We start from the raw sequence: 15059 nt of genomic DNA, 5'->3' as shown, positions 1-15059 counted from the left end.
GAAAGAAGAGGGGGGTGCTATTTAAATGAAAGGGAAGATTAATCTTGGGTGGGAAAAAAAACATTTAAAAAAGAAGAAAGGAAGGAAGGAAGGAAGGAAGGAAGGAAGGAAGGAAGGCAGGAAGGAAGGGCACGAAAGAAAGAAAGAAAGAAAGAAAGAAGAAAGAAAGAAAGAAAGAAAGAAAGAAAGAAAGAAAGAAAGAAAGAAAGAAAAGAAAAGAAAAGAAAGAGAAAGGAAGGAAGGAAGGAAAGAAGGAAGGAAGGAAGGAAGGAAGGAAGGAAGGAAGGAAGGAGGGCACGAAGAAAGAAAGAAAGAAAGAAGAAAGAAGAAGAAAGAAGAAAGAAAGAAAGAAAGAAGAAAGAAAGAAAGAAAGAAAGAAAGAAGAAAGAAAGAAAGAAAGAAAGAAAGAAAAGAAAGAGAAGGAAGGAAGGAAGGAAGGAAGGAAGGAAGGAAGGAAGGAAGGAAGGAGGAAGGAAGGAAGAAAGGAAGGAAGGAAGAAAGGGAAGAAAGGAAGAAAGGGAAGAAAGGGAAGAAAGGGAAGAAAGGGAAGAAAGGGAAGAAAGGGAAGAAAGGGAAGAAAGGGGAGAAAGAGTAAGTTCCAACACAGCAGCAACCTCCCTGGGCCTCCCACAACCCCCGCCCGCCCGCGCATGCGCCCCGCAGGCTCCGCTCCCGGGCGCTGCGTGCGCCGCGGCGTGACGTCAGAGGCCGGGACTTCCGCCTGTGACGCCTTCCCGGACCGTCCGGCGGAGCCCGCTGCCTCGCCGGCGCACAGGTGAGGGGGCCTGCCGCGCTGGGGCGCCTTGGCCCGGGGACCCCGGCTCCGCGCAGACCCCTGCCGCCGGCGCTGCGCCCCGATGTCCGGCTGCTGGCCCGGCAGGCGCTCCCCCGACCGCGGCCCCCGCCATCCGTGTCCGTCGGACCCAGCCCCTCCATGCACGCGGGGGTCTCCGGGGAGCAGGGCCCGGAGGCTGGGCACTGCCCGGGCAGGCGTGACGAGGAGCGGAGTTCGTTCCCAGGGACGCCTCTGGCGAGCCCGGTGCCCGCCGCCCTCTGGCCCCGCGGGGCGCCCTTCCCGCGCGGGCCGGCAGCGGAGTCCTTGGGCGGCTGGTTTGAACCCAGGGTTCGGGGGAGGATCCGTCTCCCCGGCCCCCATCGCTCCTACATGTTTCACCAGGTCCCTTTGGGCTGGACCCCGGGGCCCTCCCGCCCCCTGTGCGCGGCTCCGTGGGGGCTGCTGTCATCCTCTCCTGGGGCTCGCTCCCTGGAACAGCGCAGCAGCTGGCAACACGCGGGGCGGCCTCCCGAGGGTGCGTCCTGGAGTCGTCTGTGCCTCGGCCTTTCTCATCTGTGAATTGGGGGTGCATTCGTACCCACTGGAGAAGGTTTCATCTAGTATATTTACAGCAGTGGTTTAATGAGCATTCAAAGAAGGAGCCCCCCCCACACACACACACACATATGCACACACTTCACAGCACTGTTGTTTTCTGCAGCAGGCGTTTAGCGCTCACATTGCTTTAAATTTATCCTTAACATCTTAATTGTAAACTCTCACTCTGGGTTCTTATTTTTCTACGAAAGACAGGCTGCAGCCATGGCCGCCGATGTGGCTCGGTTGGTTGAGCAGGACTCCCTCCTGTGCACTGAAAGGTTGACGGTTTGATTCCCAGTCAGGGCACATGCTGGGTGTGGGTTGATTCCCTCCTAGGGGGCAGGGTTATGCAGGGGGCAGCCAATTCATGTTTTGTTCTTCTCTCTCTTTTTCTCTCTCTCAAAAAAAAAAAAAATCAGTTTTAAAGTCTTAAATATAAAATTAAAAAAAAGACATGCAGATTGGAACGCGTTATTCCTTGATCCACAGGCTTAGAAGAAGCAAAGGAGTTATGGGGGAAAAAATGTTTTCCCCTTTTTCAGGTAAAGATAATTCATTGTGAGTGTAGTATGCGCTTTAGTTGTGATCTTTCCTCAGCAGGGGTGATGGATTTTACATTCATCATGTAAGCTTGTTCTTCTGACCCAGTTGGAGGAGAATTTTACTGGAGGCTAGTCCATTGTCATTGAACTGGCAAAGTTAGACCAAATGTCAACGTTGTGAAGTTACTAGTCTCACAGCCACTTACTAAGCAGGACCAGGAGGCTGCTCCATAGAATCTTGATGTGAGACGCATCATACCCATCCCCACTCTACAATATTACGCGATTTCTCAGATGCTGCAGTATTGCAGGCAGTGAGATTATCATCATGTCGGGATATAGCAAATGATCACTTCCTTTGGCGTTCTGGAAAAAAACGGGAGAGAGGTTCTGTTTATGCATCTGTTTTATGTGTTGACTTCAGTTATATTGTTTGAGGCATGTAGGCCTATGGTCAAATTCCCACTTTTTCTCTTTCAATCTACTTATGCAAATTGCAATAAATGTGTTACTGGGGCTTTTTAAAAGTTTGAAATTGTTATGATGCACAGGAAAATGCAATATACACACACACACACACACACACACACACACACAAGGAGGTCCCCTTGTCTAATTCAACTAACCTCCCTCAAAGAACATGAGCTCATTCAGACACCTGGGTTCAAATTCTGGTTCCACCACATTCCAATTTACCAGTGTGTGCCATAGGCAGTGTCTTTCAATCAAATTTTTCCTCACATGGTTTGTTGGGATAGAGACCATAGTACCTATCTCATAGGTCTGTTGTCAGGCTTAAATGAAACAATATTTGTGTTTAGCACAGTGCCTATATGATAGGAAGTACTCTGAAAAATGTGAGTTCTTACTGTTGCCTCAGTACTCTTGCTCTTTTTAGACATTTATATATTTTTAAATTTTTTCATTACCAGTTCCTCCCTTTCTTAAAACATCCCCTCTGGGTTACATGACTTAATATATTTTAGTTCATGCTCATTTTTAATTGTTTCTTTTCATTCTTTTGCTGGCTTCTCTTTTCCTTGTCTATGGGTATTCCTCCAAAATACAGCAGGAGCTGTTCAAGAAGCTTTTACGTTCGGTGATTGGAGGAATGATGTTACTCTTTGGAAACAGGGAAGTCAGGCTGTAGGGTTGGTAGGGTTGATTTTTGAAGCAAGATGATTTTGATTTTGTTATTCAAATCTATATTTGAAATAACTTCACTTTCAAATGTGTTTGTTCATTTGTACAGCCTCATTGTTCTCATTGGCTGGCTTTTTAATAAATAAGTATTATACATTTGAGTCTCTCAAATGTATACTGATCAAAGTCTGTTTTTCAGTTTTATATGTTGCCTAGGTTTGTATAAGATATAACTGGAAATATTATTTTACTAAATAACATTAGAAACCCATTAATATAAGCATACGAAACCAATATCTAGGCATGTAAGGCTTGCGTAAGTTGTAGAAATTGTTTCCACACTTTGTTTTTATCCAGCCTCAGTCTTGCTGCTTATCACAACTGGCTGCAGGTGGGGCCATCAGCCTTGATTAGCATGTAGTTAGAGCCTGTCCTTTGTTCATCTGACACTGGTTTGCAGCACTGAATTACCTGGGATTCTGGGGTAAGGAATCATCTGAATTCTCATACTCTGTTTTCATTTGCTTTTTTTATTTGGCTGTGAGGCATTCAGAAGCATAAGAGTGAAGTAAAATAAGATACTTAATAAATAAATACATTAACTCCATGTTTCTCAGCTCTGTATTTAATCCAGGTGTTTTAGGGTGTAGTTGCTTTTAGTTTGTTTTCTGATTTTTATAGACTGTAAATATCTTATCTACTTGATTTCTCATTAATCTTGTGGCTAATCAAACTCCTGAGATGTCTTGGGCTTGAAGTTAAACATTTGTGAGTTGAATGTGATTAATAACTTTGATTCTCTCCAGGGGCAAGTATTAAGTTCGGTCAGTGCCTTTTCTGTCAATTTTCTAGTTTTATACTGTGTATAACAGCTAAATCTATACTGGTTCTAACTTTATAAATTTCATAGGACCTTCATAATTATACTGTGTTTTGTGACAGTTTTAGAGTTTGGGCTACAGTGACATTTATTAGTGAAGTGAAAATCAGTCCATAAGAAAAGGTGAGTTGATACTTTTAGTCAGTCACTGTATTTTGAATGGAGAGGAGTCCCCACTTTCTAAGTGAGAATTGTTTTCTAAGTAGTTTTATTTGAGAAAACCCATTTTGAACTTTTGGTTACACTTGGAGGTTGAAACATCAGTGGATTCCTAAGTCCACTAAAATGACAATAAAAGTAATAAAGGCAAGAAAACGGAAGAAGCAACAAAACATCAGATTAGAAAAGTGAGAATTTAGGAATGTTAGAAAGCAGATGGATAAATTATAACCAATAATTTATCTGTGGTGGAAGGACCACAGTCCTAAACCTTGGGCACAGGTGAGTGGAGGCAGGCGGGGGGTACAGAGGACTTGGGGGCGCGCTGCTGTGGAAGCTGCCACCATGGGCATTCCTCTGCAGCCACCTAGAGCGCCGCTGGGCCAGGCCCAGGCAGCTGCCGGGGACAAAGGTCAGGTGGCTCTTAGAAGGCCAGCTGGGCAGTGCCTCCAGCAGGTGACTGTGGGCTGAGGAGAGGGTATGGGGAGCAGCCACCTGGTCCGGGGCACAAGCCCACTCCTTGGATTTGTCCTTCTTTGCCTCTGCCTGATGTGGCAGGTGGCCAGGTGCTGGAGAAAGCTGTACCCTCTAGGCGCCACCAGAGCGGGTTTCCTTAACCTTGGTCCTGTTGACCTCTGGGGCTATTAGGGGTGTCGAACTCAATCAGAGAAGGGGCCAAAATCTAAAATCCAGCCTAAATCGCGGGCCGAATGGTTTACTGAACAGTCATAAACTGTCATTGTGATGGAAATGCAGCGGAGTGCAGTGATGACAGCTCAGTGCGGGCCACATTGCAAGGCCTGGCGGGACGGATTTGGCCCGCAGGCCTTGTGTTTGACACATGTGGGCTAGATAATTCCTTGTGGGGGGACGTGTGGGGGCTGTCCTGTGCATTGCAGGGTGTTTAGCAGCATCCCTGGCCTCTCCCCACTAGATGCCAGGAGTACACCCTCCCCTCCTTATGACAATGCAAGCTATTTCCAGATATCGCCCTATGTCTTGTGGGGGCACCTCCCCAGCCTGAGGCAGGGGTCTTACAACTTCTCTCATTATGAGAATCACCTGGTGGAGTTGTTAAAACACAGATTCCCGGATCCCAACTATAAGAAGTGCTATCAGGAATCTGTGTTTTAACACCTCCACCAGGTGATTCTCATAATGAGAGAAGTTTGAAGACCCCTGGAGAAGCAGAAGGGGAGAGGGGGGAGCAAGCGCTCCACCAGCCTGCTGGGCGGGGCATTGAAACCAGAAAAGAGAAGCCCTTCCTCCATCCTATCTCTTCTGACAAAGCTTACCATGACGTGGGCTGGCAGAGGAGAAATATCTAAAAGGCCCAGATCCATTTTTCCGGAGAAGGCAGTGAAGGGTGAATTTGGAGCTGAGGTAATAAATTGATAACTGGCGCCAGAAGGGGAGCATTCCAGGAGCGGCTGAGCAATAAAAGATTAGCATAGTTATAGGAACAGAAAGGCATGAGGACAAACTAGAGTGCAAGGTCTGTGAAAAGTGGTCAGAGGAGACAGAGCCCTAAGGGGCTGGGAATCTGGACCCTGGAGAAGTTGGAATGAATGGAGGATAGCTGAGGAGGAGGATAGAAAGACCACTGAATGCCTGAGACATGGTCCCGTTGATGGCGCGGGGAAGGCAGAGCAGAGGCGGAGGAGTGATGTAAATCACTGGGCCTGCGTTTTTCCGCCTGCCTGGAGGATTCAGGAAATCGTTCATGGTGTTGTCTCATCCTGTTGTTTTCCACCTACCCATTTTATAATTTAATAACGTGGTGCTTGAAAAATGTATGCAAATATGCGTACAGAATGTGGGCTGAGAGGATTAATAGAGGAAAAGAGATCATCAAGGTCACTGACCTTTACAATTCTACCTGGGAGGGTCAAAGGACAAGCCACAACTCCCGTGGTTTCTCACCGGTGAAGGCAGGGCTGTCTCACTGGTAAAGCTCAGAGTTCTAAGACCGTGGTCGGCAAACTGCAGCTCTTTGGCCCCTTGAGTGTGGCTCTTCCACAGAATACCACGGCCTGGGCGATATTTTGAAGAAGTGTCATTAGAAGTTTAAGTTTTAAAAAATGAGCTCTCAAAAGAAATTTCAGTCGTTGTACTGTTGATATTTGGCTTTGTTGACTAATGAGTCTGCCGAGCACAGCTCTAAGAGAATGTCAGCAGAGAGAAAGTGGCAGCTGTCCATGGATATTGTCTGTGAGGTCCGAAAGGTTAGCGACTGCTGGTTTAGACTGGAGAGGAGAATTGTACGAAAGGCTAATCTGATTTTGATCCACACTCCTCTGTAGTATTATTTCATCAAGGACTTGTCTCCCTGCTTCTTTCTAATCTTGTGGTGGTTGCTTCATTCATATATTATATTTATTCAATCCTATAATCCATAGTAGCTGAATAGTCATCTATCTCCCATATGTCCTCGTGGCATTCCTTCTAGGTATGTTGAAATTTGCCGTTTTTATTCTTGAATATTGTCTTTGGCTTCAGATTTTACATTTCAGTGACACTTGCTATTGTTTTTCTTCCCTTGTTTAGAAATGAACTCAGAAATCAAGGAAGAAGTTCCTGTGCATGAGGAATTCACTTTATGTGGTGGAGTTGAAACCCAGGTTCTAAAATGTGGGCCCTGGACTGACCTCTTTAATGATCAAAGTGCTAGCAGGCCCAAGCTGCTCATTTTCATTATTCCTGGTAAGTTTGAAAATCTGGATGAGGAGACTGTATAGATACTTATAACTACTGATCGCAGAGAGAATTTGGCATATGTGAAAAGGCTTATGGAAGGAAATAAAATCACTCAAATCATTGATAACAACCACCCTTAGTAGTTGGGTGGCTGAGCTTTTTTTCCCTTCTACACAGTTTTTATATAACTCATATTGTTTATTATATAGTTATCACAGTTGTAAGTATACATACACCTAATTTTGGAATGTTTTCACATTTTACAATTTTTAGAATAATTAGAACTTTGTCAAGTATTTTTTCAAAGTTTTCTAACTTTTTTGTCTCGTTTCAAGATGATTATGGGTCTAGTATAGAATGTTTACTCCTTCTGGGATTTGGCAACTGTGTCATTTGTGACTTTTACTGGATCACTGTCAATAGAATGTAAGGGATGCATACTTGATTGTAGGTATTCAAGGCACTTTTTGATTGTAAGTGAATTAAAAAATAAATAAATGAACGTATACATACATATATATACATCTTTCTCTCTCTCTCTCTCTCTCTCTCTCTCTCTCTCTCTCTCTCTCTCTCTCTCTCTCTCTCTCTCTCTCCCGGCCCAGGGTATGAATTTTGCACATTGAAAGGAAATCTATTAGAATAAATATTTTATTATTGCTATTCGCCCTTTCTCTGTAATAGAAGTGTCAACCAAATTCATGATCAACAATGACAGATGGAAACACATGTGTGTGATGGGCACCAGCAAGAGCTTTATATATATATATATATAGAGAGAGAGAGAGAGAGAGAGAGAGAAACTTGCTTAATTAGACTGCTCTCTGATTTAGCTAAACATTTTTCAGCCATGTGAAGCACCCCAACACTTCTTTTTCAGGTAGTTGTTAGCAACACAGCAGTAGATATCAACACAAAGCAGATTATTATTGTAGATCACACAGGGAGAACAAAGGGTAAAATATTTAACTGTAGCAGTGTTTGACTATATTCTGTGCAGTAAGACAACCTTAAGTCATTTTCAGATTCCACCATTTCTTCTTTTCAGTCGGGTCAAGTTTCTAAACTTTCTAAATCTCCATTTTCTGGCTAATGAAAAGAAAATGGGATTCTACTGAGTCTCCTATCTACCTATTCCAGGACTTCTGTGAGGATCAAATGAGATGAGGCACGGGAAAACGCTTCACAGACATTTGGTTAAAGTGAAATGTTTGCACCTGGCTATAAAGCAAGTCATGTTCCTGGGCTGAAGAAACTCCAAGCAGACTAGTTGCTAAGGAGAGGAAGCCGGGCATTGTTACCCAGCGCCTGCAGCCACCATTTCCGGACTGTGGTCTGCATTTTGCACTATGGGGTCTTGGCAGCATTGGCTGCGATTTGGTGAGCTGTCGCTCCAGGGTGATGGTGGGGCCTGTGTCCCACTTGGGGGAAGCTGAGTGTTGCTTTGTGGGTGCCAGGTCTGTGGTGCCGTTTCTTTGTAAATAGCCAATGCACATCACAGCAGCTTCTGTGTTGAGCTTCTGCCCCCTGGTGGTCAGTGTGCATCATAGTGACCAGTCAGATGGTCAGAGGGACACTTAGTATTAGGCTTTTATATATAGATAGATATATCTATCTCATTCTTAAAGATTGAAAATGAAACTTTAAATATGTTATATTATAGCTTATGATATTGTATCTGTTGACAAATGAGTTTGCCGACCACCACTCTAACCCAATCGCACTGGATGTGCATGCCTGCACGTGGTTTTTTGTGGAAGAGCCACACTCAAGAGGCCAGAGAGCCACATGTGGCTCTTGAGCCGCAGTTTGCCCATCATTGGGTTAGAGCAATATGCCAAAGCTGTGGGTTCGATCTCCGTCACAGCACATATAAGAATCAAGCAATGAATGCATAAATATGTACAACAACAAGTTGAGGCTTCTATCTCCTTCTCTCTCTAAAATAAATAAGAAGTGAGGTGATCTGTTGATAATAAGAAAAGCATAGGGTGGGTTGGGGCTTTGAGGAGAGTGGTCAGCGTTGGAAATAGCAGATATTCAGGGTGAAGAATTATCAACCAAAAACAAGTAGCCAAATAGCATGTGTATGGGAAGTGAGGTCTCAAAGGGAAGATGAAGCTGGTCAAGTAGCCTGCTTTGGATATTAACCACTCTGGGTGATGAAAAGTTCTAGGCCTGTGCTTCTTAAACTTGGTGTCAAGACCAGCGGCATCATCTGCAAACTTGTTAGCAATGCAGGTTCTTGGCCCCCGTCCCAGATTTTCTGAACCAGAAACTCAGGGTGGAGTAAGCTGTGTTAACCAGCCTAGAGGGGGAACTGACATGACTTTCAGAATTATTTCAATTCTGGGACAAAGGTGTTGGCTCGGCCAGTCCACCCAGATTTTGAAATCATCTCAGTCGCGGGCTGGCAAGTGAAACTGCCTGTCAAGGGTCAAGTCTTGCAGGGAACGTGTGAGAATGACCGGAGAGTTGGTAGATGGAAGTAGATGGCTCCCGTCTTGGAGGAGGTCAGGTTGTTATAAGGTGAACTGGTAAGTGGAACAGACAGCTCACTACTTCCCACTCAGAGGTTTTCGTCACTTGCTCATTTGTACTAGTTTCTAGGAACACGGTGTTGCAAAAGTCTTTGCTCTCAGCGAGGTGTAGGAGGTGTTAGAGAACAGTGGAGGAAGAGAGTCCCGCATAGGGAGGAGCCAAGGTTAGGATCTGGAGAAAGGGAAGCTGAAATGTTTGTTTCGCAGCCTCATTATTTTATAGTGCTCTGACATTGTCAGGTCAGAGTTAGTGTCCTAGTGTTCTTTTATGTTTGCCCTTCCATTCTCACTGCTGCCCTAGCCCCTTTCCTTGGTGCTCATGGGAGCTATACGCTGTACTGCTCAGTAGTTTGGGGGATTCAGAATTGTTTTGGGAGGGTTTGAGAGGCTAGTCTCTTTATACTTTGGGGAAATTTCAGATGACAGTATTTCAAGGTTTGTTAAACCATTATAGACATCATGTTTAATCCATTTCTGAATAGACTGGCATAACATTTCATTTTAAATTATTTTGCTTTTGCAGCTAGCAAAATTAATTCATCACTTTTAAATTAGCAACGTTAATGAGGAGTGAATCCACATTGAAGAACTTCTCATTTAGTTTCATCTTTCCCTGTGAACCTTTGTTGCAGATTTTCTGTTAAGTAGTGCTATCCTTGGACTTTAAGACGTAAAATGAGCGGAGGAAGGCAATGTGAGAATCCACTGTAGGATGTGTTGGATCGTTAGAAATCTCAGGTGGGGATAATAGAGCCACGTGACACGTCTTGGGTCGTGAGTGCATGATTAGAGATGGAGCAGAAGGCTTCCGAGGACAAGCCCAGAATTCTGTCCACGTGACAACCTTCCGTAGAGATGCTACGCCGCATTGACAGGGTACCTGGAAGCTAGTCCCCTGCAGGACTAGCTGGAAGGCATTAAGTGTACATGCCATGTTGAGGAGTTACGAGGTTACTGCGAGGGTCACCACAGCTCTGCTAGACATTGCTCAGATCAATGATTCTCTCCCATCTTAATGTTTATAAGATGGCTAGCATTTGACTGTGTGTGTGTGTGTTCACGCATGTGTTTATAACACATTTGATACCCTTTGATAAAATGTCTTACTTGTATTACTGTATTGGAATGTTTTCAAACATCCCTACACCTGGAGTTATATATATATGCAGACATACATCTGATGGTTTTGGTTGCATAAACAAGACCCTTTTAATTTGCTTTGTGGTTTCCTAGCCAGGAAGTTTAGTTCATGGTTCATAAAGTGTAACATAAGCCATAATGTTTAAGTGATGAAGTATGCAGTGGCATTTAAACCGTTTGCCTTACATTGTCCACCTCTGTTATAAGTTGGATCGTCATGTTACCGGTATTGTAGACTCTATGTTTCGTTAAGAGCCAAGCTCTTTATTTGTTCAGGGCCTTTACACCTGTTCTTCTCCCATCCTGGTAGGCTTTTCTCTCAAATCCTTACAGGATTGATTTCCATCTTTCGGGTCTTAACTAAATGCCACCTTCTCGGTCATTTTTCTCAGGCCTCCCTAATCAATTCCCTTCTCTATCACATGATCCTATTTCTTTTTCTTAAATATATTTTTACTGATTTCAAAGAGGAAAGGAGAGAAAAGGAGAGATATAAATATTAAGATGAGAGAGAATCGTTGATCAGCTACCCACTGGGGATGGAGCACGCAACCTGGACATGTGCCCTGACTGGGAATTTATCATGACCTCTTGGTTCTTAAGTCGATGCTCAACCACTGAGCCACACCAGCTAGGCAATCCTAGTTCTTTCATAGGAGTGAGTTATCACACTCTTATCTTATTTACTTACTTAAGTATATATTCTATGAAAATATGAATTACAAAGAGGCCCGTCTGTATCTTGTGCCTAACACAGTCACTTCCACATAGTAAGTGGTCAATAAATCATTGGTAACTAAAAGAATATTGTTTTATAGCAGCTCCATTATTTAGTGCTCGTGGTTTTATATGTCCGTCCTATCATGGTAACTATTGCATCTAAATTATGTGGTTGCTGTGTTTGTATTCTCCTTAATTGTAGATCAGTTTTAACATGCCAACAGTTTAAACTTACAGAATATTACAAGTCTAATTTATTCAATGAAAGTTTTTTCAAGTATAATAATTATAGTAATAGTAGCTGCCATTTATTTAGCAACTACTATGTGCCTGGTATTGTGCAAGTGGCTGTCCATTTATTATTCCTAATGATAATGCCAACTACTTTGTAGAGCTACTGTAAGATTAAGTAAAACAGGGTATGTAAAAGATCCTAGACCAGGTAATTTATGTTCTTTTTTAAATTCAGTATTAATATTTTCTCATGTTCTTTCAGTATCAAATATTTATTGATCATATATAATCTGTGTGATTTGGGCAAGTTACTTAACCTCTCTGTACTTCGGTTTATCTGTAAAATGGAAATAATAGTAGTACCTCATGTGAGGACAATGAGTTAATATATGTAAAGCACTGACTGTCATAGCATTTTAACATGTTAAATCTTTTCTGGCCATATGAAGAAAACTATAGAACTTTGCTGAGAAACATAAGACATTTGAATATGAAACATAACACATTCTGAGGTTATATACAGTAAAGTAAAAATATATCAAATCTTACTAAATTCATGTATAAATGAGATGAAATTTCAGTGTGAATTCCAAAGAGCTATTTTAAAATTGAAACTCATGAAAATAATTCCAAAGGTTAGGAGACCAGCCTAGAAAATTTACGAAAAAAAATAAAGAGAAGGGATTTGCTGTACCTTCAAAACACAATGCAATAATTGAGACAGTCTGGTGCTGGCAGAGGAGAAAAGGAAAAAAATAAGTGGAATTTATTTGGAATCAGAATTAGCAAGCTAGTGTAAGAATTCAGAATTGGATCAGAAGACATTTCAAATCAATGCAGAAAGAATGGATTATATAATAAATGGACTTGGGACACTTGGCTAATCACTTGGAAAGAAGTTGGATTGCTACTTTGTACTTTATACTAAAAAAATATCCCACACTCACTGAAGATTTAAATATAGAACATGGCCCTAGCTGATTTGGCTCAGGGGACAGAGCATCAGCTAGGGCCATGTTTTATATGAAGGGTCCCTGGTTTGATTCCAGTCAAGGTCACTTGCCTGAGCTGTGGGTTCAGTCCCCAGTAGGGGGCTTTCAAGGGGTAGCTGATTGATGATTCTCATCATTGATGTTTCTCTCATTCTCTCTCTCTCTCTCTCTCTCTCTCTCTCTCTCTCTCTCTCTCTCTCCCCCTCCCTCTCTCCCTCCCTCCCTCCCTCCCTCCCTCCCTCTCCCCCTCTCCCTTCCTCTCTGAAATAAATAAAAATATATTGAAAAATAATAGTAAAACATGAAACAGTGTCACCCCTATCCACCATACTGGAAGAGCCCCCCTCCTGATACACCCTCCTCTCTCTAGCTGCACGGTGGCCAGTCAGCTGAGCAAAGAGCATATTATTGCCCCTAAGGAGGTTTTCACCTATTTAGCAAAGGTGGTACCAGCACCATCACAAAAAGGAATTTGGAACCAGACAAAACAGCAGTATGGATGATAAGGCCATGATACATTACCATCATGGCTAGACTGTGATGAAAAGTATGAATAGCTAACATTTGTCCAGTACTTTATGTATTGAGCAGTGTGTAAGTGCTTCACGAACTACATTAATTCACTTAGTTCTCACATGAGATAGTATGGTTATTATCCTCATTTTATGGAGGATTAATAACAAGGCCCAGGGAGGTTTAATAACTTGCCGAAGGTCAGACACTTAGTAAGTGGCACAGCCAGGATTCCAGCCCAGGAGCCTGTGCCCTAATCCGCTTTGCTGCATTACCTATCTAGGAAACTAAAAGGTACAGAAGAAATCAGTGCAGCAAAGCCATGTCATGTGAGTGCCAAGAGGAGAAAGAAGAGATTAATTGATTGGAGAAATAGATATTGATGGAAAGGGGCTAGTACCTATCAGGACAGAAGAATGATGATCCCAAGGTGAAAACCCCATTTTACTGTCTTTTTCTCCCTAAAGATGTGTCTGATTGACTCTCTTTAAAAGACCATTTATCTGTTCTTTCTCTGTAGCAAACCCACATACCTCTGTACATACACAAGAAAAATCCACTTGTATTACTTGATGGTCTTTTCCCCAAAAGATCAAACTATACATCTGTTTACAATAACACTTGTGATAAATAACAAGAAAACACTTAGTAGCCTCCTTCAAGTTCTCTTTGTGAATAATTCTTGTCACCAACTTGTTTTCATGCAGTTGTCAACTGCAAAGTCAAATTTTGAAGGGGCTCACAGGCAGCGTTAATGATTTAGACCCCGCAGATAGCAGTGGGAAGCCACGGAAAGGTGGTTAAGTAGGGAACTGCTATGGTTTGACCTGAGAGTTGATGATAACTCTCTGGGCAGTCTGAAGAGTGGACTTCAAGGGGACAAGATAGAAGACCCATTTAGAAGGCTGTCCAAGAAACCCAACTGAAAGTGCTAATAAGAACAGAGAGAAGTGGACAGAGTTGAAATGTATTTTGGAAGCCAAGTTGATAGGACTTAGTGGTGAACTGGATGTGAAAAACAAGGAGAAACTAAGAATGACTCCCGGTGTTAGGACTTGAGTATTTGGGTTAGGATTGACGGTTTCATTTATGAAGTTGAGGCATGGGGAGGAAGAATTGATGTGAAACAGTTGGAGAACAAAGCAGGGGCAGAATTGGTCTTAAGTGATTATTCCCAGACTTGAAGTATAAAGGATATTAAAACTGACATGTATGTGTAAATGTTACCGGATTTGTTGGAGAGAAAAAATTCTTTTCCATTCTGCACATCATCTTAGGAGAGTGTTACTGCTTTGGTTAATCTAAGGCCTGTGCTTCTTTTCTCAGGTAACCCGGGATTTTCTACCTTCTATGTGCCCTTTGCAAAGGCTTTATACTCTTCAGTGAACAGACGCTTCCCAGTTTGGATCATCAGTCATGCTGGGCATGTTCTGGCCCCCAAAGACAAGAAGATTCTTTCAGCTTCGGGCGGTATGTCTCTATCATCATGTACTTTCCTTTACAGTGAGAGAGAGCCCACTAAGATTAATAGTTACACCCGTGGAGACCTCTGCCTGTGGCATTGGGCCCAGGATGCTGCATTTTGGTAATTTTGAGATTTTTAGAGTGATCTTCATTGCTCTACAGGTAATTTTCTGTAAGAATCTGGGCAGATTAAACAATTTGTCTAGGATTCCTCTATTTACCAACTAGTAGCCATATATTGGCTGAGCATGCACTGCATTTCCAGAATGGTACTAAGAGGAATGGTGGAGAAAAATTACTGTAAACCATACACCATGCTCCTCAGCATTGGTCCTTACTCTAAAGAAGCTCTGACTGGCACTTAGAGAGAATAAGTGATAAACAGGCCTGCTGATCACCTGGGGACTTAGGGCTTAAACAAAGGAGAGACGCACCTGGGTTTCAAGAGACTTGGTGGAGTAGGGACCTCATGGGTGGGGTGGCCTAGCTCTTCATCTGCCCTTTGCTAGTGCTGTGACGTTCAGCTGGCTGTATGTTTATTCAAGATGAGTGTCTCTAGAAGTGGAGGCTCTTTAATCAAAGTCTCAATGCCGGGCTCTCACCTGCTCTATGTGAAATGATGGATATATCAGTCAACTGGATTGTGGTAATCATTTCACC

General features: G+C 43.0%; 1 protein-coding gene across 3 annotated transcripts in view; it reads left to right on the top strand.

The window, feature by feature from the left end:
- The first annotated feature begins 664 nt into the window (after nucleotides 1-664).
- LDAH (lipid droplet associated hydrolase) overlaps nucleotides 665-15059 on the top strand; it is a 69645-nt gene continuing 55250 nt past the window's right edge. For all 3 annotated transcript variants that reach the window (XR_006741374.1, XM_036434695.2, XM_036434697.2), the window contains exons 1-3: nucleotides 665-775; nucleotides 6647-6802; nucleotides 14262-14405. Coding sequence is in view for 2 of the 3 variants with exons in the window: in XM_036434695.2 (XP_036290588.1) it covers nucleotides 6649-6802; nucleotides 14262-14405 (298 nt within the window). In the remaining variant the exon portion in view is untranslated. The remainder of the gene's footprint in view (nucleotides 776-6646; nucleotides 6803-14261; nucleotides 14406-15059) is intronic.

The sequence above is a fragment of the Pipistrellus kuhlii genome, unplaced genomic scaffold (assembly GCF_014108245.1).
Source record: "Pipistrellus kuhlii isolate mPipKuh1 unplaced genomic scaffold, mPipKuh1.p scaffold_m20_p_13, whole genome shotgun sequence".
Lineage (NCBI taxonomy): Eukaryota > Metazoa > Chordata > Mammalia > Chiroptera > Vespertilionidae > Pipistrellus > Pipistrellus kuhlii.
This window is presented reverse-complemented; position numbering and strand designations above follow the sequence as displayed.